The 23327-nt window shown below is 46.4% G+C and overlaps 1 protein-coding gene and 1 pseudogene across 5 annotated transcripts in view; both read right to left on the bottom strand.

Moving 5' to 3' along the window:
• DCAF4 (DDB1 and CUL4 associated factor 4) overlaps positions 1–22335 on the bottom strand; it is a 30673-nt gene extending 8338 nt beyond the window's left edge. For 2 of the 5 annotated variants that reach the window (XM_058567263.1, XM_058567265.1), the window contains exons 1-8: positions 22242–22335; positions 9732–9828; positions 7463–7563; positions 6879–7036; positions 6080–6162; positions 4722–4824; positions 2649–2792; positions 1694–1743 (exon numbers count right to left, since the gene is read on the bottom strand). In XM_058567263.1, coding sequence (XP_058423246.1) covers positions 1694–1743; positions 2649–2792; positions 4722–4824; positions 6080–6162; positions 6879–7036; positions 7463–7563; positions 9732–9820 — 728 coding nt within the window. In that variant the 5' untranslated portion in view covers positions 9821–9828; positions 22242–22335. Of the gene's footprint in view, positions 1–1693; positions 1744–2648; positions 2793–4721; positions 4825–6079; positions 6163–6878; positions 7037–7462; positions 7564–9731; positions 9829–22155; positions 22221–22241 lie in introns of those variants that run through there. The other 3 variants (XM_058567264.1, XM_058567266.1, XM_058567267.1) reach the window with 3 other exon arrangements.
• LOC131420722 (CBY1-interacting BAR domain-containing protein 1-like) lies at positions 19026–21215 on the bottom strand (annotated as a pseudogene).
• Positions 22336–23327: the final 992 nt, after the last annotated feature.

Raw genomic sequence — 23327 nt, 5'->3', positions numbered from 1 at the left:
CATCAAAAAATGTAAATTTCTGCAAAGCAATTGGACAACATTCTTGACTGTCTGAATGTGTGATGTGTGCGTGTCACGTTGCCTTGGGTGGTGGGCCCCACGTTAAATATCTCTAGTATAGAGGCTGCTGAAACTATAAACGAGAACACTGAAGCTGGGCGGCTCAATTCCTTCCCCAAGAAACCTCCTCTGCTTCTGGGCTTGGAGGGCGAGGATGTGGGGAGAGAGTCCTTACCCATGTGCACTTGTAATTACTGTGGCTGAAACCTAGGTTACACTCAAACTTTGTATGATAGCTACAGGGCTCTTATCACAGATTTAATCCTTTAACAGGCCACAGGTTAACGAAGATCCCAGTAAGTGTCAAAAGAATTCAGTCTAACCCCCACCACTCTTTGGGAAAAAACGCAGAGTGCAAGTCTGAACAAGGTGTCATTTTTGTATAGGGAGAAAGTTCCATGAACTTCAGCAGAAGCAGCAGGCATGCAAAAGCCCAAAGATTACCTGAAATGACCACCAGAGGGCAAGCCGCTGCTCAAGCTACAACAGACCACACTCTTTAAACCCAGTTGTAAGGATTTTTATCCTCTCCCTAGCCCACAGAAACATGAGAAATGCCATACTGCTCTAAGATCAGAAATGAGAGCAAGGTTCTTCTCTTCTCTCTTTTAAGGCTTGTTGTCTTCTGTCCTCTGGTAAGATCACAGTAACAGGTCCCATCACCCCACAGAACCCCACCAAACAAAAACCACATAAAACTTTCAATTTACAGAACACACGCAGTTCTGTGTTTGTCTTACATAAAATTTATAACCTGATCTCTAATTTAGGCTTTAAACCCTTTGAAATAGAGCACTGTGGAACAAATTAAGAAAGCAATAAGTTCCAACTCAGCTATCATTTCTTGAAGACCCACGACATACTGAGCACTTAGCATTCATAAACATTAACGAATGTTAACCTCTGACAACTCATGAAGTAGGTGTAAGGTACCACGAGTGGTCACGTAGTTTCGTAGTTTCGAGAACTCATTTATTATGGAAATGAACCAAGACTCATTAACATGTGGCTTTGGGTCAAACAATATTATTCCCTGAAGCACATGATGGACAGTTGTCCTGTGCATCATCAAGAGCCCCCAGGGATCCCAGAGCAAGGGCCCAGCTACCCTGACGGGGCATTACTCTGCTCCTAGCAAAAAAGCCCTGATGACTCTCAGGAAAGGCAGAGACCAGAATGAAGAGAGCTCTAAAGAAAGCTGCCTCTGGCGGGGACCTTAGGCCCAGAGCCCACAGACCCATGTGCCATGCCAAATGAATCCCCGTTCTCTGGTGCCCGCCCCCTGCCAGAGCTCTGCAGCTCTTGGCTCCTCTTTCGCCTCAGGAAGGTTTGGGGTTCCTTCCCAAGGCTTTACTACTCCTTTCTGCTTTATTTGTATGCTAAAGCACCAACTTTCACAGTCCAGAGCAGTGTCTGGCACACAGTGACGTCAACGTCATCCCAGGACCTCAACTCCTTCTCTGTGCTCCGTGGGAATCCTTGTTTTCTCCCCAGGCACTGCTCTTTTCCTAAAGGGTGCAGAATGGCCCGACCTCTGGCCACTAAGATGCTCTCTCACAAACCCCACAGATGCCCTGGTCCACACATCAGGGCGTGGCCTGCCCACCAAACCTCTTCATCTGCCAAAAGATACAGAATATGGGAATCCAGGTGATTCAGTGAGGCCCAGCACACAGAGTTCACCTGGTGAGGAAGCACACAGCAAGATGAAAAGATTGGTTTGACAGCCAACTCATGGAGAGAAACAGACAAAAGCTTTCTTGTGGAATAACTTGTGGGGATACAGACATGTGACTTATTTGTTCAGGTCTTGCTCCTTTAAAAGGGGCTGGAACAAGCATTCTGAGAACAGGGAAGCTCCCTGTACTACCACATAGAGCCTTGAGAGGGACAGGGAGGAAGTAACCCCCAGCCCCTTCCTTCATCATCAGCATGGGACTCTCAGTGAGACACCTGGTATACCCTCCAGGGCAGGGATGAATTCTCTGCAATGGCAGGGACAAACCTATCTCTGAAGGCATACTGTATCGCACTTCACCCAGAATCTGTTTTCTACCTGCAGCCATCTTGTGGCCCATGTTCCGAGAGAAGAGAAAGTCACACCTTCTTATAGATGTAGCTGTCATCCCACCATTTAAAGGTTGCTCCTTAGACAGCACACTCCTTATATTTATGTAAACCTCAGCGTTGGCCACAGACTGGCCGAGTGACCAATGCATCACCTTGACGCACAGGGAGGCCCCTCCACCCAGGCTGTCTCAGCCCACTGGAACTCTGTGCTTTGGGTTCCTTCAGATCAACTCTACCCTCGTGGAGGGAAGGGCCTTACGACCAGTTAAAACACACTGCTTCAAGCCTTCCCCCATCTAAAGCCATTTCTCTCCCAAGGTAAGAAACTCTTGAGGCCCATTTCTTCCCCTACGGGTTTGCAGGATCTAAAACCCCATTTTTCCCTTGGGAATATGAGGAAACCAAGCCCCGCCTTCTTCACAAGGTTCTCTCTTCTTCTCTGAATTTGGCCAACTCTTGCAGTGCCCTTGGATCCAAAGGCAAAGGGCACTGCAAAGCCAAAGGGAAGGGCAATGTACCTTCCGGTTGGTGAAGTAGAGATTTTCATGCATATGCACCCTGAGTGTGGGCGTCTTCATACCGCGCAGGCTAATGATGCCGTACTTGGAGCCTCCAACTTTAACATCGTTTACTGTGAAGAGCCGGTCACTGTTGGTATCCGCCTGGAGAGGGGAAGTGGACTGTAGGTGACCTCCCAGGCTGAGATATGTGGGCTGCCTAAGACCATCTGCCTGTCTCTCCCAGCCCCCGTGCTCTGTGCATTTTCACCTGGTGAGAGCTCCCATCCATGAGGGAGCATGGAGAGGACCTGACTTGTCCCTCCTTGGCGTAGCCATCGTTGGGCAAAGCTAACAGGTGTCTGGTCTCACAATTCAGGAGCAAGGATGAGGATGGCAGTGAGGGGGCACCGCCAGGAAGTCTGAGGTCTGCACAGTGACCCCGCTCACTGTTTGGAAGAATCCTAATGTCCATCCAGAGGAACTATTCAGATGAGCCAAGTGACAGAGCAGATGGCCACCATGAAAGCCACGCAGCAGCATGGAAAATGCTAGTTCTAACCGGCAAGGAATAAAAGGAGGACACAAAATTGTATTCCCATCACACAGGCACTATGATTACCACCAGGAGAAAAAAAAAAAAGACATTGCACTGAAAAAAAAAAATGACAATAGAGAAGACTGCATTGGGATGTGGGTTATTTTTAAGATTTTTTTTTTATTAAAAAATGTGGTTAATAATTATTTCAAAGCAAACACTCTATTTTGTGTTTTATATATATTTATAAATATAATACATACATAGACCTGTGGGTTTGGCGGCTGGTGAAACTGTACTCATTCTGCAAGTGTACTCAGGAAGAACAGTTATGGTCCTGAAAAGGCACTACCAGGGACTAGAGTAAAAGCTGAAAAACTGGTCCCTGGGTGGCAAACTGCCCCTGCCCACCCTCTGGTCACACCAGCCAGCCAGTCATGTGCAACTCTGGGTGATGTGGAAGATCTTCCAAGGGCTAGCACACAGCTTGTGTGCGACAAAGCATGAGGACTGAGGGGCTCAAGCCCTACTAAGCAGCATATGAACCCCGCCTGCTTTACCCCAGAACCCCAGGGAAGGGGCTCCTGAGGGAAATCCACTGCAAGAAAGTATTCTACTGATTCAGGCCAAATTGTACCCCAAACACTTAGGGGGGTAAAGTCACAGGAGAAAGAATGTGAGTCCTGGCCCCCAACACCCCTAACGTGGAAAGACCCTTGAGGTCTCCTGGGGCAAGACCTCAAGGGTCAATTCTGCAGCTTCAGCCTCCAGGCCTGTCAGCAGATCACGGGGCCGAGGTCTCCATTTTGCATCCTCTCACTCTCCTCAGCTTTCCCTTGGCTTCCAGGAAGGACAGGGCTAGCAGGGCAGGCCATGCTCCCTGTGGCCTTGAGTTCCCAGTTGAACTCAGTACTCTGGCTCCTTCTGTTTGCAGTGGACCCTCTGGTCCTCTGCCAACATTTCTCTGTCCCCTGGGCTTCCAGCCCAGGTCTAACCAAAAGCAGAGGACTTTCTGCTCCTTGCAAATGGTGTGATGGAGGGGTGCTGGATGTGCATGCCCAGGGACACAGGCCTGCAGGCCCCTGTTACTCAGGTCAGGGACAGCAAGCCAGGGAGTAATATGCTGTCGCTCCTGAAGGACACTGGAGCTTCATGTTTAGCCACCAAATCCCGCCCTAGTATAGGAAGGATCAGAAGCCCCTGGGCCACTCTGTACCTCTTGAGTTGTGTCCATGACACACCCAAGGGAAAGTTCCTCTGTGATGGTTCTTAGTCAATATGTGGTAGGCCCATGCTCTCATGTCAAATGACAGAGCTGTAGTGGGGGTGACAATGGTCAAAGCACGGCCTGCCCTGCCAGCTTGGCATCTGCCAGTGGGTAGCTGGTAGGTGCTGGTAGGTGCTTGTTAAAACCATAAAACCAAGAGGATGCCATTTGTTTTCATGGCAACTGGCTTCTACACAGCTAGGCTTGACAAAAACTAATGCTAAGCCACGAAGCATCAGGGGATGGCAGCCATACCCCTGGCACCCACAGGTAGCTCCCTCCCACTCACCAGTATGAGGTTAAATCGGTCGCTTGCCAAAGCAGAGGGATCCGAGCTCTGAATCTGGACCTTCTTCCTCTCCATGCAGCTCAGTCGCAGCTCATGGGCTAAACTGCAGAGGGGAAAAAGGAGGGCAGGGAGGGCATGGATGCCATACCTAGGTATCCATGAAGACAACTCAAGGGCTCTGCCCTATCCCATACCCTGAAGACCATCTCCCCTAGTCAGCCCTCTCCATATTATTTCTCAGCAATGGAGCTGAGCAAGATTCCAAATAATCTCAATTTAGAACTCTTAGGAAAACTAAACCAAAGAACAGGTGGCCCATTCACAGGGTCAAAGAAAGTTAGAACTGAAGAGATTTGTTTTTGGATCATCTAGTACAACTCTTTCTCTTGAGACAAAGAGAATGTGCCTGAGAAATGAAGCAACATACTGAAGGCCACGCAGCTAATGAAGAGCCCAGGTACGCAGCCACCCATCTTACTGCCCCTTTCCCTCTTTTGCATCATGGCTGCCTCTCCACTAAGAACAAGGCATATTTTCGGGTGAAGAACATATCTTTCTAACTATACCTTTACCTCTTTTCCCTCTCAGAAGGAGGGAAATACAGGAGAGGCAGCCCTACTTGCCCTGACTGGTATCTCCTGCATGGCTGATCTTCCCTGAAGGAGGCCCTGCTCCAAGATGACAGAGCTGTGCCCCCTATAAGCCACTCAAACTCATGCTGTTTTTTCACCTGCTCACGCACTGCGGGAGGCAGCAGAATTCTGGGGTTAGGAGCTCAGGCATTGGAATCAGACAGATCCTGCCCTTTCTAGAAAGCTTTACATTGAGCAAATCACTCCACTCTGAGCCACAGTCTCTTCTTCTGGAAACTGGGGGAAGTATCAGCCTATCTCACAGGGTTTTAGTTAGAATTCTATCAGATATCACAAGTATTTAGATAAAGTTTAGTTTACATACATCCATTTAATGCTCCATTTTTGGTGACAACTCATTAGAAGCGGAAAAGGAGGCAGAAGTCTCATGGGAATGAGATTATAAGACCTTCTACTAAACTAAAAATGATTTAAGAGTAACACAGAGGGAACATCTTGAGAAATTTCTGCCCAATTTCTCTGCCTAGATTCCCCTCCTCTCTCCCTGGACTCCTGTAGGAGTTTCTCTCCTTGCTCTAGAGGGAAAATGATTTTCTCAGGGCTGGGTTTAGTAGCAAAAGGCCAAGTTGTGAGCTGGAGCTCCTCAATTGTGAAGACTCCTCACAGAGCAGTTACATAGTCTATCCTGATTAGATTCTTGGACCACAGAAATAAGAAACAGGACAAGAACATTCATGAAGAAAACACGACGAGGCATTGTCTTACCGGCAATAACTGGTGACATTGAGAAAACCCAGCTTGCTTTTTTGTAGCAAAGAAGATGCATTAAATCCCATCCTGGCTATTTTCTAAATTAAAAAAAAGAAAAAGAAAAAAGATTCAATGAAATTTTGTTATGGGATAACAGAGAATGTTTTTAGAAGAAACAGGTATTAAGTTGGCAGAAATTATAAGCATTAAAAATCCAATGGTCTCCTTTGCTAATCTCCTCTCCTTGACAAGAGGAAAAGCCCATCCCAAGAAAGTACGTGTGAGCTGGGAAGTCTGCTCAACGCCTCTGTGCAAGACCCCCAGCAATTTATGCCTGTCAAGCTAATGAGTGCAGGAACGGCACCGGACACTCAGGTCTGCATCATGCTTTCCATTCGACCTGTGGTGACTCTGCGGCCTGGATTTTCCATTCTGTGGCCCCCATAACCATCAAAATGTCCCGGCATCTAATGCCCAGAAGGGACAGAAGAAACTCTCATATTCAAACCACATCCTGGTTTTCTATTTAAAATTTACTGAAACGGTATCATGCTGCTTCCCAAGATTCCCCTGGGAAGGACAAAATGTTGGAATTACTGATGAAACTTAGCAAATAAAGAAAGACGGGAGGGAGGAGGGGATTTCTTGCCTGTTCTTTTCCCTTCATTAGGTTCCTGTCAGACAATTTACTGCCACGCTCCCTGAAGTGCACTATGTTAAGTGTCACAGGGCATCTAACTAGCACCTTTTAGCAGTGGATGGAAACTGGCAGGAGTGGAGGAGACCCAGTGACCCCCATGAGTGTGGAGCCCACCTTTCTCTGCTTGTCTTCTTCCTCTAACAGCTGCAGCCTTTTACTCTCCATCTCCTTGTGCCGGAGGCTCTCCTTCGTGAGTGGGTTGCAGTTGTTATGTCCAGGGAGCAAGCGGAAGTAGCGATTCTTTTCCGGGTCAAAGTAATAACCTGGTAGGTCTTTAGCCAAAAGAAATAAAATCCACTTCAACTTAAAATACTGTGAACTGACCCATCTGGTAAGGAGCCCTCACAGCTCTGTGTCTTTTCCGAGGGGCAGGAGGCGGGCCAGCATTGCCAGTCACCATCTGGGGCCTAGTACAGTCCCAGGGGAAGCCAGATCACCCCTCAGGCTCCCGTGCCTCAGGATCACCATTCTTGACACATCTAGGTCCTCCCGGTTAGTGTTTCAGTTTGCTCCCAGAATTTCTTCCAAGGCAGGAATGGGCTGTTGACATACATGGAGTGTACTCACATGCAAGTGAAGACACACAGGGCTGAAGAAGAAGGGCAGCCAGAACAGACATAACCGGATGACGAGGCAGGACAAGGTTTCATCTTTCCCCCCGGCAGGGCCAGAGGAGTCCTACCCAGCAGACTGCTTACCTGGCACAGAAGAACTCCCAGCCGTGCTGGATGAGGTCGACGGGGCCTCGTCACCGCCGTGGCCGGCATCCTGTTGGCACTCTTGTGCCCCTGTGTTATACCTGTTGACAGTCAGGGTAACTTGCAGTGAAGGGCTTGAGTTGCAATCATTTTGACTATGGGGTCCTGCAGGGAGCAGCTCAGGCAGTTCCACAGCCTTCACCCCCAACCCTCTGACCCTGCTGATTACTTGGGGAGCAGTGACCCTTGAAAGCAGTTTACCTACTGCAAATACACCCAAGTTAGGGCAAGGTCTTGGTTTCTTTTTTTTTTCTTTAAGAGGATGCAAGTATCAGTAATTCTCTTTTCTTATCTCCTCACTTCAGCATTCTGAGGTCTTTTGGAATTTTCCAGATGAAAAGGAGAATAGAAATCTTTGCCAGTGAGAATGTTACCATTTGGCTTCATTTGTCAGCTCAACAGCAGTCATAAAGCCATGTGAATTTCACTGGATTCAGCAGTACAAAGTACAAATTTTCCTTGGCTACCCAACCTTACAGATGGAGAAACTGGGGTTCAAGGCACAGAGGTGATTTGCTCAGTAATACTGGGATAGAGCCATGCTTTAAACACTCGATTTGCAAAGCTATAAGTGGCTTCTGTGGCACTGAGAGTCTGAAGGATATAATGATAAAGCAAAAGTCTTAACTTTGAATCTGGATAAAATCTACCTGAAAATCAAGAACTTCCCCCTCCCCACCCCATCAAAAAGAATACAAATTGCAAACCTAGGTTGAAGGAATGAAAGAACTTTCTCTTTTGTCTATAAATACTAACTATGTATGGTTCCAGAGAAAATTATTTATTCTCCCTTTTTATGGCCCAGAGCTTCCTGAGGCAGCTCATCTGTGATCAGCTGCAGGAGGAGGAAGGATTACATGTCATGACAGATGTCTACGTTTGTAGGCCAAGGACTGCTGCTCCATTCTTTCCACACGGAGCCCAGACGGTGGCTGTCCAGCATGTTTCCACATGACTCTGCCAAAGCGGACTCGAGACTCTTCTCAGGTCACATTTTGCTACATGTTGTACTCTTACGGGAAGACCTGGGGCCCAAAAAGTATTCATGGTTCTCCTTACAAAACATACAAACATTGGGCACTGTCCTGATCTTTCGACAATACGGGTCAAGTTTGGGATTCTGGCTTAGAGTAACAGATTTTATTCTGCACCTAATGAGGCCCACCACGTACTGAGGGCCTACTCAGAGCCAGGCAGCCCATTAGGGGCTTTACATACATTATTGCGAACCTAACAAGAGAAGTATTAGCTCTGTTTTGTACCGGAAGAGTGACTCACAGTGATTACGTAACTTGCCCAATTTCACATAGGAAAAAGCAGAGAGTCAAACCCAGACCTCATTCCAAAGCCCTTGTTCTTTCCACAACATTTTGATGCTTTTTGTTACTGTTTGGGTTAAGCTGTTCTAGAGAAGTATCTTGGTATTTGACATCTTCTGACTCTATAAGTAGAATTCTGTCCACTTCAAAAGGAGGTCTAGAGTGTGGAAAAGTTTTGAAACTAGCATATGGGTCTCCTTCGGTGAGGAGGCAGCTGTGTAGACTTCTGGCCAGAAGTCACGTCAGCAGCCCTGAACTGGGAAGAGGCGGCTTCTCCTGGCATGCGGTGCAGTGCGGGGGTATCTTATTCTGAGATTAGATTGTTTGTATTTCCTTCATGCAGAAAAACAAGCAGAGTGTGGAAAACGTTTATACTGGGGACTTCAACTAAGTATATTTTTTAAGCTGGGTGGTGGGTACACAGTGTTCATTTTATTATTCTTTACACTTTTTTGCATTTATTAAATACTGTATTATATGTATAGCTTTTCTAATGACTTAGGTTGAATTAATGAAATTAGGTTTCCAGAAAGCTATTTTCATTGGCTCAAAAAAAAGAAAAGAAGAGAGAAAACAAGTCTACAAAATGGAGAAACAGCTCTCCAGTTGTATTAGATAATGTCTACTTCTAAGCCTATGGCTAATGCTCTGGCCAGAAGTCATGGTCACTCTGAAAAGAAAGAAGAGAGTGGCCCTATCTCTGCATGACCCAAAGTGTGGCAGGCAGGCTGACCTGCAGCAGCAGCACCCCCTGGGAGCTTGTTATAAATCCAGACTCTCATCAGACCCCACGCCAGACTCTGCATTTTGATGAGACCCCCAGTGATTCACGTGCACGTGAGGGTGCTGGAAAATGCTAGAACACTGTTGCACTGGGCAACAGCACTTGCCTCTCGTTAGAACCGTGTTGTCTGGACCAAGAGTACTGCTGGTGGCTCCTTCTCCCATGTCTTCTACTCTGCCAGCTGCTTTTATGCATTTCTGCTCCTAAAGAGAAAAAAAGAAAATCACATACAAACATGCGTGCACGTGCTTTTCTCTTCTGTTTGCTTCTTGATAGTTCCTTCATGCTCAGAGCAAGGCATACGGATGGCCCAACCTGGGTTATCATCAAAGCCACCACACTAAGCCTCCTCTGCAAAGAGGGCTGCCTTCAGGTGAAGGAGATGCCGATAAAATCCAACACTTCTGTAGCCACCTCTCTGGCTGCAGTTCTCTTACCTCACAGTTGAGACCTGGCCCCAAAACCTGCCAACCTCCATTCCCTGGGTCACTGTGTAAGGTGCTGACAGACTCTCACAATTACTTTAGGGTGACAGTTTGAGCCTGGCATGAGGACTCTCTTATGTTATTCTTCCTTCTCTTTCTTCCTTACCAGATAACACCAGAGCACATAATAATTTTTCCTTCAATCCACACACCTTCTTTTGTTTTTTTGTGAGGAAGATCAGCCCTGAGCTGCCATCCATGCCAATCCTCCTCTTTTTGCTGAGGAAGACTGGCCCTAGGCTAACATCCATGCCTATCTTCCTCCACTTTATATGGGACACCGCCACGGCATGGCCTGACAAGCGGTGCATCAGTGCGAGCCTGGGATCCGAACCCGGGCCACCAGCAGCAGAGCATGTGCACTTAACCACTATGCCATGGGGCCGACCCCACCCCCCATCTTCTTATTCATAGAGAATAGCTGATAGTGAACATTTTCTAGAATAGCTGATAGTGAACATTTTCTCCTACCTAGTTTGTAATTTTATTTATTTATTTCTCCCCCAAAGCCGCAGTAGATAGTTGTATGTCATAGCTGCACATCCTTCTAGTTGCTGTATATGGGACGCGGCCTCAGCATGGCTGCAGAAGCGGTGTGTTGGTGCACGCCCAGGATATGAACCCAAGCCGCCAGCAGTGGAGCACGCGCACTTAACCGCTAAGCCACGGGGCCGGCCCTTGAGCGGCTTTTTCAAGTTTTATCTTATATTGCCTGAATCTATCACCTAATCATCAAACATTACAAGTTTTAACATTGGGAATCAAATTAGGAGTTCTTAAAAAGACTCAACTGTGGTACAGGGACCAGTTGCTGCGAGTTTCATGCATTCCCGACACCTGGTGAATTTTTCCCACTCACTGGAGACAATGCTGACATCTTACCGAATATATATATATATATATATATATTTTTTTTAAAGATTTATTTATTAATTTTTTCTTCCCCCCAAAGCCCCAGTAGATAGTTGTATGTCATAGCTGCACATCCTTCTAGTTGCTGCATGTGGGACACGGCCTCAGCATGGCCAGAGAAGTGGTGCGTCGGTGCACGCCCGGGATCCGAACCCGGGCCACCAGCAGCGGAGTGCGCGCACTTAACCACTAAGCCACGGGGCCGGCCCTTACCGAATATATTTTAAAACCATATTCAAATGCCATAACCAAGTTAGAAAAAAAATTTCTAGGGCTAAATGCAACCAAAGAATAGATTAGAAATCTATTTGCTTTTATTTTCCAACTCCTACTTTTGAGTGGAGAATGTCTGTTAGCAACAAACAGAGCACCAGAAGTCTGGACCTACATTCCAGAATTCAGCATTTATTCAATCACTTCCGTGTCAACCTATGATTGTGAGTTGGGGCTAATTTGATACAAAGAAAAGGAAGAGAAATTTAGTGAGTATAGTACTTAACCAAACATTTCACTAATTCTGTAAAGTCTTCGATTTGCTTGCTTCAGAGTCAGTCTGCCTCCCTCACTGGGCCATTCCACAGACCAGATTAGTTTAACCAGCCGCTCTCTAGTCCCGTGCCAGAATTAATAAGCACTACTGAGGCAAATTATACAGCCATGCAGACTTGGAGCCACCATAAATGTCTCATTTTCATCCTCTGATGGGACATTATAAATTGACCTAATTTTATTTATTCCTAGTCTGATTCACTCCGACAATCCAGGGTGTTTACACTCTCCTAATATCCCTTCCCACTTCCTTCCAGTCACCTTTAGTAGAGAGCTCCTCACCTCACAGAGAGATGTTACCAGACACGAACACCCCAATTTCTCTCCATGAAACCCTCCATGAATATCTGCCTTGACTAATTCTTATTGTCTTCCCTCTTGGAGAAACAGGTGTCCCTGCACCTTTTCCTGGCAAACCCATCCCACCTGGCTGTTGACCTCATTCCTTCTCACACTCTGTAGACACCTGTTTCCATACACGTTTCATCAATGTCCCCCTCCTCTTATCTCACCTTATAAACATGCTCAGGTTTTTCACTTCTATGTGTTACATCTCTAATCCGAAAGGAACAGGAACACTCTGGAAGTGTGGTCTATACGCACACATTCCACTTCTTTGTTTCCCAATCATTCCTCAATCCACTGCAGTCAGGCCTCCTCCATCTTAACCTTTCTGCTAAAATGCTCTTGCTGAAGTATTAACTAATGGTCACCTACTTGCCAAAGTTAGTGGTCTCTTTTCAGCCCTTGTTCCTGCAACATATGACACCATGAAGCTTCACTCTTCTGCTGGCTTCTGGAATATCTTTCCCTTGGTTCTCTTCTTACTTGTCAAATCCATCTTTTTCTAGTTTTTCTTGGGTCACCTACCCTGTAAGTGTGTGTTTTCCACTGTTCCGTCCTAGATCCTCTTCTTTCATACATAATACCATTTCATCTGCCAACACGGGTTTACTCCAACCCCTAGCAGCCCTCCTGAGCATCAAGTTCTCATACCAGTGCCTTCTATTTCCACAGACTCAGCAACTCAACAGGTTGAAAAATTCATAATCTCTCCCTAGTTCCCAACTTGCTTTTACCTACCTATATTTCCCTCCTCTGTGAATAATACCACTGCCCCCACCCCTGTCCAGTACTATAATAATTTTATTCATTTTCCTAGGCAACCACTCTTTTTTTTGTGTGTGTGTGAGGAAGACTGGCCCTGAGCTAACATCTGCCAATCCTCCTCTTTTTGCTGAGCTAGACTGGCCCTGGGCTAACACCCATGCCCATCCTTCTCCACTTCATATGGGACGCCACCACAGCATGGCCTGACAAGCAGTGCGTTGGTGCGCGCCAGGGATCCGGGCTGGCGAACCCCAGGCCGCCGCAGTGGAGCACGCGCGCTTAACTGCTTGCGCTACTGGGCCGGCCCCCTAGGCAACCACTTTAATGGCTCCTGAATACCACATGCATGGATTTCTCTATGGATCAATTATCTTAATCTTTATTTAAGAGTAAATTTGTATTCATTAACTAGTTAAGCTACAAGCTAAAAGGCACAGTGCATAGGAAGGGAAATAGGTATGGCCAATGTTAAGAAAACTAGTAAGAAAAATAAGCCATACTGACATAAAAGATTATTATTACTAACTCTATAAAAAGATAAACATCTCTTTAGATTGCACATTCTGTACATATGATTCCAGTTTGCTTTAATTACGAAATAATGCCTGAATACAGTGAAGGACACGTAGTAGTGAGTCAAAGGCTTCCGATCACCCATCAAGAGGCAGGACCGTGGCTCGCCTGCACCATCATCCTCAAGAGGGGGCCGCACAGGCAGGACACAGTCAATAATGAAGTAACTGGTGAGTGTCGATTCTGACCAGGGGGACTATGTCTAAAGATCCAACTCACATAAGCACAGCTTCAGGCACTGCAAGAGGATACGGGAGACTGACGACATCAACTCATTTAATAAGCGAGATCAAGCCACAGTCATTTAAAAAAGTCACAATGAATAGAAGTTGACCAAACACAGCAAGGATTAAGAATAGGATGAAATGGTATCTTTTTGTACTTTCAAGAAGCTTCTTTCAGGGGTGGGGAGCATGTCTTCCCCAAACGCAAACGTCGTTCACTCTCAATATCCACTTTACTTATTGAACTTTGTTCGTACTCCCATCTCGTATCAGACGTCACGCAAATTCTTTACGGCAAAAATCCTGCCTGGTCCTTTTTCCTATTCCTAGCACCCATGACCTGGTTGGCTCTAAGAAAAAACAAAACAAAAAAACCTCGCAGTTACTTTGTTTTTTGTGAGGAAGATCAGCCCTGAGCTAACATCCATGCCACTCCCCCTCTTTTTGCTGAGGAAGACTGGCCCTGAGCTAACGTCCGCGCCCATCTTCCTCCACTTTATATGGGAGGCCGCCACAGCATGGCCTGACAAGCGGTGCATCAGTGTGCGCCCGGGATCCGAATCTGGGCCGCGAGCAGCGGAGCGCGCGCACTTAACAGCTATGCCACGGGGCCGGCCCCCCTCGCAGTTACTTTAAATCCCAGCTAGCTTCCTTCTGCTCTGGGTTATTTCCATTTGATATTCAACACACATTTACAGAGGGCCCACTTCATGCCAGGTACTGGGGAGTGGGCAGAGATAAATAAGCTGTGGTCCCTGTTCTCAAGGCACTCGCTGTTCGGCAGGGAGTGAACCAATTCCTGCAGTGCCTGGTGAGGGTGAAGACCCAGGTCCTTCCAGGTGTAGTGGGAGAGAAGGGAGTGACTGCTCTGAGTGGAAGGGCCAGAGCGGGGACCAAGTTTAAATTGCAGCCTGAAGAACGAATGGTAAGGTGGTGGGGCGAGGGGCCTGCGAGCAGTTTGGTATGGCCAGAGCCTAAGGTAGAAACGGCTGAGGGATGAGGAGGAGAGGCAGCAGGGCCAGATCTTGAGGGCTCCAGGTACTTGGGGAGTGATATGATTAGACCTGCATTTTGGAAAGGGCACTTTAAAGGCAGCAGTGGAGGGAATAAGTTGGAATTTAAGGACTCCTGCAGCAACCCAGGTGAGATGAACCCACCAACTATGGAAATGGTACTTGGGATAGAGGAGTTTGAATTTAGATTTAAGAGGTGCGTTTCATGAGAGACGTGGAGAGAGAGGAGCTGAGAACTGGTGAGTGAATAACTGGTAGCGCCCTGACCTGGGAGATCAAGAATAAAGGAAGAAGAGAATAAGTCAGATTTTGAACAAACAGATCTTGAGATGTTTGCAGAACACCCAGGCAGGCAGTTGTAAATAAGGGTCTGGAAATTGAGAGAGGAAACAAGGCTAAAGATATAGATTTGAAAGCCGTCAGCATGTGGTGACACACATTGAGACAACTGTGGATCCAAAGCCAAATATATAGTGAAGATTCGAATTAAAAATTAAGAGGCTATTTTATTGGACAGTAATATGAAATCAGGCACATACCAGTTTTTAGATCAGTCCTTTTTAACCGAAGGCAATTTTACCACCCGGGCACATCTGACAGTATCTGGAGACATTTTTGTTTGTCACAACTCGGGGGAGGAGTGGTGAGATCTACTGGTATCTAGTGGGTAGAAGCTACAGATGCTGCTAACTATCCTACAATGCACAGGACAGTCCCCTACAACAAATTATCCAGCCCAAAATAGTGCTGAGGTTGAGAAACCCTGTTCTAGATAGGAAGTGCTAAATAACAATTTGCTGGGCGAAATGCTAAATCTTAGCTCCTTTGGAGCTGTTCTGCCAGGCACAGACATTAAATAAGATGTGTTGTGGAAGGCTGAGCTCAGCTTTGCCTTTCAGAGAATCTTTTAAGTACCTGAAGGAGTAAAGAATAATAATTTCTGAGAGACCATTACTCTGGAAAGATGTAATGTTAATCTCTAACAATAAATAAACAAACATGATTTGACTTTTTGGAAAATAACTGTGCAATAGTTATCAAGTAACTTATAAACGTACATGCTTTCTGGGAATCAGTCTTAATAACTCAACAGACCTTAAAAATCTTATGCAAGATATTTACTACAACTTTCCAACTCACTTTATGAGGCCAGTATTACCCTGTTACCAAAACCAGACAAAGACATCACAAGAAAACTATAGATCAATATACTTTATGAACGTAGACACTCAAATCCTCAACAAATGCTAGCAAGCCAAATCCAAAAGCATATAAAAAGGATGGTACACTATGAGAAAGCAGGATTTACCCTAGGAATATAAGGTTGGTTCAACACACAAAAATCAATTGACATCATACACCACATTAATAGAATGGGAAAAAAAAACTCCACATAATTATCTTGATAGATGCAGAAGAACTGGATGAAATCCAATATCCTTTTCATAATAAAAACTAGGAAGAGAAGGTAACTTCCTCAACTTGATAAAGGGCATCTACAAAAACCCCACAGCTAACATTATACCTAGTGATGAAAGACCACAAGTTTTTCCCCTAAGATCAGGAACAAGACAAGGATGTCTGGGGCTGGCCCCGCTGTTTAGCAGTTAAGTGCACGCGCTCCACTTCTCCGGCCATGCTGAGGCCACGTCCCACGTACAGCAACTAGAAGGATGTGCAACTATGACACACAACTATCTCCTAGGGCTTTGGGGAAAAAAAAGGAGGAGGATTGACAATAGATGTTAGCTCAGAGCCGGTCTTCCTCAGCAAAAAGAGGAGGATTAGCATGGATGTTAGCTCAGGGCTGATCTTCCTCACAAAAAAAAAAAAAAAAAAAAAGACAAGGATGTCTGTTCTCACAACTTCTATTCAACACTACTGGAAGTTCTAGCCAGGGGCAATTAGGCAAGAAAAAGAAAGAAAAGATATCCAAACAGGAAATAAAGAAGTAAGACTATTGCTATTTGCAGATGACCTGATCTTATATATAGAAAATCCTAAAGAATCCATAAAAAAAGAGCTAATAAATGAGTTAATCAAGGTCGCAGGACACAAGATTAATATATAAAAATCATTATATTTCTATACACTAGCAAGGAACAATCTGACGATGAAATTAAAGAAAACAACTGCATTTACAAGAGCATCAAAAAGAATAAAGTACTGAGGAATACATTTAACAAAACAAGTACACAACTTGTACACTGAAAACTGTTGAAAACACTGTTGAAATTAAAGAGGACCTAAATAAATGGAAAGACATCTATGTCATGGATTGGAAGACTTACGATGGCCTCCAAATTGATCAGATTTAGTGCTATCCCTATCAAAACTACAACTCCCTTCTTTTGCAGAAATGGACAAGCTGATCCTGAAATTCATATGGAAATGCAGGAGACCCAGACTAGCCAAAACAATCCTGAAAAAGAGCAAAGTTGGAAGACTCATACTTCCCAATTTCAAAGCTACAGTAATCAAAACTGTGGTACTGGCAAAAGAATAAAAATATAGATCAATGCAGTAGAACTGAGAGTCGAGAAATAAACCGATATATCTATGGCCAGCTGATTTTTTTTTTTTTTGGTGAGGAAGATTGACCACGCGCTAACATCCGTTGCCAATCTTCCCCTTTTGCTGAGAAAGATTGCCCCTGAGCTAACATCTGTGCCCATCTCCCTCTATTTTGTACATGGGATGCCGCAACAGCAGGGCTTAATAAGCGGTGCATAGGTCCGCGCCTGGGATCCGAACCTGTGAACCCCGGGCCACCAAAGCAGAGCGTGCAAACTTAACCACTATGGCACCAGATCGGTATGGCCAATTGATTTTTTATTTTTTTATTCATTTATTTTCCCCCTAAAGCCCCAGTAGATAGTTGTATGTCATAGTTGCACATCCTTCTAGTTGCTGTATGTGGGACACGGCCTCAGCATAGCCAGAGAAGTGGTGTGTCGGTGCACGTTCGGGATCCGAACCCGGGCCGCCAGCAGTGGAGCGCGAGCACTTAACCGTTAAGCCACGGGGCTGGCCCTGGCCAAGTGATTTTTGATAAAGGCGCCAAGACCATTGAGTGGAGGAAAGAATCATTTTTTCAACTGCTATGACAACTGGACATTTACCTGCAAAACAACAAATTTGGATCCCTACTTCACATCATACACTAAATTAACTCAAACAGATCCAAGATCTAAACCTATAAAACTCTTAGAAGAAAACAAAGGTGTAAATCATCATGATCTTGGATTAGCAATGGTTTCTTAGATATGACACCTGAAGCACCAGAAAAAAATACATAAATGGGACTTCATCAAAATTAAAAATTTTTGTGCATCAGAAGACACTATCAGGAAAGTGACAAGACAACCCACAGAAAGGGAGAAAATATTTTTAAATCATGTATTTGATAATTTGATCTAGTATCCAGAATATATACACAACTCAAGAAGAAAAATAAACCAATTAAAAAATAAGCAAAAAATTTAAAGATATTTCTTCAAAGATACACAAATGGCCACTTGGAACATGAAAAGATGCTCAACATCACTAATCACTATGTAGATAAATTAAGACCACAAGATACCACTTCATACCTGCTAGGATGGCTATAATAAAAAAACAGGTAAGTACTGTGAGGTGAGGATGTAGAGAAATTGGAACCCACACTCACTGCTGTTGGAAACATAAAATGCTGCAGCCACTTTGGAAAACAGTTTGGCAGTTCCTCAAAAGGATTGGCACAGAACTACCATATGACCCAGCGAAACCCAGCAGAAATGAAAACATCTGTTTTCATTTTCACACAAAAATTTGGACAGTAACGTTCACAGCAGCATTATTCATAACTGCCCAAGAGTGGAAACAACTCAAACTTCCATCAACTGATGAATGGATAAACAAAATGTGGCACATCCCAACAACAGAACATTATTTAGTCATCAAAAAGAAGGAAGTACTGATGCCTGCGGCAACGTGGACAACCCTTGAAAACATTCTGCTAAGTGAAAGAAGGTGGACACAAAAGGGCACATATGGTATGATTCAATGCATATGAAATCTCCAATCTCCAGAACAGGTAAATTGACAGAGAGAGGGAAAGAGAGAGAGAAAAACAGATAGGGAGACATGTTTCCAAGGCTGGGAGGGAGAGAATGGGGAGCGACTAACTGGTACAATGGTCCTTTTTAAAAAGCTTGAAAGGCTATTTTTCTGTTATGAATAATTGCTTTTTCCAGTTATCCCAAATGAGTTGATAAAGGCTCTGATTTGTTTTATATTTTCAGGAATAAGAGTTACTGTTATACCCTTTTATTAACTAGGTGGTAGCTTGGTAAAATTTTTATGGAATTTTAAATGATTTATGATGTTCCATGTGTACTTGTGCATGTTTTCTTAGGCAACATTCCACCAAATTATTAGGTTTCCAAAAGCTGTAGTACTATATATAATACTTTAGTATGCAGCAGTTTTATTTGTTTTAAAACCAGAATCAGGGGCAGCCCTGGTGGCGCAAGCGGTTTAAGTGTGCGCGTTCCACTGTGGCAGCCTGGGGTTTGCTGGTTCGGATCCTGGGCGCGCACCGACACACCGCTTGTCAAGCCATGCTGTGGTGGTGTCCCATATAAAGTGGAGGAAGATGGGCATGGATGTTAGCCCAGGGCCAGTCTTCCTCAGCAAAAAAAAGAGGAGGATTGGCAGATGTTAGCTCAGGGCCGATCTTCCTCAGAAAAAACAAACAAACCCAGAATCAGGTTGAATGTGACTGTCATTTAAACTAAAACTTATGCTTTATGCATTTGTAAAACACTGATATATTGGTGTCATGCGTTTTATTCTGTTTGATTACGCACTTGTTGAAAGCCACATTTACCGATCAAATGATCAAACTGCATGTTTCATTAAAAGCTAAAAAAAATTTGTCTTTTTACTTAAAGCTTCATGGAATAGAATCTGTATTTAATCAGAACAACTAGATTGGATCCTTGTCTGGAGTCAATCTAAAAGAAGCTAAGTGGAATTGGTAGATCTTTTAGTTCTTGTTGTCTACTTACTACAGGACTCCCAACCAGGTACAGCGCATTAAATGAAATACTTTGAAATTCCTAATGTTTACAAAAAGCGGGAGGGACTTATTAAAAAAAATCACAGATCACTAGGTAGGAGGTTGAAATGACTGGGTGTGTAATATTTTTTAAAACCTTCATTTTGAGTCAGCATCAACTTCCTTTAATTTTTTCCTTATTTTCAGCAGTTGATTTTGAGGTTTAACATAGCAAGCCAGTATAAAGTTTTATAATTTAGTAATCTTGGATTCTGAGTTATTTTAAGAGAAAACGGAAACGCAAAGTGTACTTAGAAAAGCTAATTTTCTTCTTCTGTAACATCTAACTCTTCAGCTTCTGCCTGTTGATCCTTTCTTAGTCAACAGGCGGACACCTGCCCTACTGCAGATACACACTTAGCTAATGGCATCTCTGAAAAGGCAACTCTGAATTTGCTCTTACAATATCTAAATGAGACAGATAATCTTGTGGGTACCTAGAGCTTCTGAAAACCTCTGAATTGTCTTCCTCATCAATCTTTTGTATATTTTGGTAGGTAGCAGTGTTTACCTCTAAAGCTTTGCTGTGATACAGCATTTCAATAGTGATAAATTCTGAAAATATAGTCTTAATATCCTTTATTTTCTGCTTCTCAAAACTGCCAATAGTTTCTTCCAGCGGAGAGCTGTTGGGGCAGCTCTCTGTAACCGGGTTCTGCCGGTAAAATACATGACCATCAGATGGCTTTGCTGACTTGTCCTTTCCAACTCAGGCAACCGCTCAGCTTCTCCATGTCGTGCTGTGAACGTTGCTGAGGTCTTCCATTTCATTTTTACAACGGTTCCGTCAGCTTTCAAAGGTTCCACTCCTTTGGCTGCAAGTCTTTCGACCTCTGCCTGTCGATAATCTCGCAGTTGGGCAAACTCCTGACCAGTTTTTCAGGCCCTGCTTCAAATCCGGGGTTTCTGTAGAGGCCTACTCGTGGATTTCCTTCACCGGAGGTCGGCTTTGCCTCCCAGTCTGGCAGTTGCCCGCACAGGCGGCAAACACTGGGCACAGGTCCCCGAAATGCTGGAGCGTCCCAGCGTCCGCGATAACCAGCCCTTCCCCTCCCCCAAGACGCCATCCCGGGGCTGGCCGCAAAATCCGACGGGATGGTGCAGGCCCGGAGAAGGCCGGCCTGGGCCCCGGGCTCGTGCGGCGGGGCCGCGCCCGACTCAGCCCGGAGGGTGGTGGGAGCCTGCACAGGGCTGTCGTCGCCCCAGCCCAAGGACGCAGGCCCGGGCAGCTGGGCCTCAACCCCCTTCCCAGCACACGGCCGGGGCCCTCGGCCGGAGCCCACAACGCCTCCGAGGCGCCTGGGCCGCAGGGTTTCTTTTTGGGGTGATGAAAATGTTCTGGAATAAGATCATGATGATGGCCGCACAACTCTGCGGATAGACCAGAAAACCTACCAAATTGTACACTTTAAAATGGTGAATTTTATGACATGTGAATTACATCTCAAAAACAAAAAAGATCTACTACAGCAGTACTTGAACAGTTAAAAGTGAGAACCATCCTAAAATATCCAACAACGGGGGAATTACGATTATAAAGACGACAGGACCGTGATGTGGAAATGCCAAGGCCACGGGTTTGCAAAGCCGAATACAAAATGGCCTCTACGAGGAGCGCGCCATGCCCCCGGTGAGTTGGTATTTTTTAACTCTACTTTACAGACGACGAAACTGAGGCTCAGCGGGCTAAGTATCGTGCCCGGAAGACACAATGGGTGGTGGACAAAGGACTCCACCCCTGCTGGTCTGGGCCCTGGGCTTGGTTACCCCAGGACACCACCTCAAGTACAAGCTTCACTGTTACTTAAAACTCGAGTTTGGGGCTTTGGAATTTGGTTTGGTTCCTCCAGGACGCTGTCTTCTTTCCTTCTTGCTGTTTGATTCACAAGACAATGTCCCACCACTGGGAAGGGGCTATCACGGTTTCCGAGGTCAGCGAGGGGACGACGAGGCTTCCAGGCCCCGGCAAGCACTGGAGTGGAAAGGTGGGCTTCTCGCTAACACACGACTCGGGGGGGAGGTTAACTCGGAAAGATGGGGTTCAACCGGGGCTCCCCCACTCACTAGTCCGTGAGTTACCCTGGGCAGGTGACAAGTTCATCAGGACTCTTTCCGCACCTGACAAAGGGACTCCTACCTACCTCCCAGGCTGGTGTGCGAAAAACTTGGTTAATGCTTGGAGAGCAGTCAGCACAGTGCCTGGCACGCGGTGAGCGCTCACTGTGCGTTAGCTGTTCTGCTGACCTGTCCGAAAAAGTCTCCCACACCCTGAGCTCGCAGGTAAACCGCCGCCGCGGGCCCGCAGTCCAGCCACCGGCAGGTGCGGGGTGGCACCTTCAGCATCAGGGCTTTAGGAAAACGCTCCTTCGGGTCAGACACTGAGCCGCGACACTCGGGGTTCCCCACCCCCCGTGTTTACGGCTGCAGGTCCGACGCGACAGGACACACCAGCTCCAAGCGGCCACGCCACCCGCTAGCCCGGAGCTCGCCGGCCCAGCCCCCCGCCCACGCCACGGTCACGCTGGCGTTCCACGTGCTGGGCTCCTCCCCGCCCCTATCCCACCTCGGGCTCTGAGCGGGGAGCAGCAGCGACTCCCGGACCGACGCCAACCGTCACCCCAACCGCCACGGCAACCGGCACAGACTCACTTGACGAGAGCAACCCTTCCTGCTCTCCCTCCGGCTCCGGCTCGGCAGGAGTACGGGCGAAGCGTGGAAAGACCCGGAAAGACCAAGCTACAGCGTCCGCCAGTTAGTTGCGTCCGTTCTTGTGTTGGCGCAGCGGATAGGGCCATCGCGGCCTCCCCTTCCTTCTCATTGGACGCAGCTTCTGTCTGTCTACATCAATAGGGTGGCTCTTACGGGGAGGGCGGGGACTGGGGGCTCGGCTCCGCCCAGGCCTCGCAAAGAGGCGGCAGGTCGGCAGGCGTGTCTGGGCCGGGCGCGTTTGGGGCGGGGCCGGAGGCTGTGGCCGTATGCCAGGAGCTCCGAGGGGGCCGGTCCCCAACCGCTGGGTATCGTACCCAGCACCAAGCAGCTTCTCTGCCCGCAGTCGAGTCATCCAGCCCGGAGAAGTCCTCTCGCCACTGGGGTCCGTTACCTTCAAAACTGAGACTTGGGGAGGAGGAAGGATTGTGTTGTGGGAAGGGTGAAGGAGGCTCTCAGATGAGGGAGAGCAAAAGAAACAGGTAGTGAACAGGTGGTGACGTCTTCGGCAGTGACCTCAGGTGGCTGAGGCTGCTGACCCTAGGTCTGTTGGCTCCAGGGTGCAGAGGAGCGTGCCCTGAACTGCAGACAGGGAGGCCTCGGTTCTAGGTTTAGTTCTGTTGCCTACTTGCTGTGTGACCTAGAGCCAGTCTCTTCCCATGGTGTGCCTTGATGTTTTGTTAAAACAAGTTGATCTAACGTGCTGATGTTCTTTCCAGCGCAAATTTTGTTCATACAACCAATATTTCCAGAATGTTCTCTGTGTGCTGTGCCTGTTCCAGGTATCAGCTGACAGCCATCAGATCTTTGAAAAGGAAAACGGAGGCCTGTGATGGGCACTTGGCCAGAAGTGACAGTTTTGCCAGGAGAGTAGGGTTCAAATAGGCCAGGCTTGGTTGTTGCCACTAGCAGGCCTGGAGCACCATGTACCCTGTTAACCCGGCCCCTGTGTGGCTGGACCCATTAGAAAATAGGTTGTGGGATTTATCAATTGTACCCATGTGTGAAAGCATTTCAGTCAATAACAAA

This window comes from Diceros bicornis, chromosome 24, assembly GCF_020826845.1.
Source record: "Diceros bicornis minor isolate mBicDic1 chromosome 24, mDicBic1.mat.cur, whole genome shotgun sequence".
Lineage (NCBI taxonomy): Eukaryota > Metazoa > Chordata > Mammalia > Perissodactyla > Rhinocerotidae > Diceros > Diceros bicornis.
This window is presented reverse-complemented; position numbering and strand designations above follow the sequence as displayed.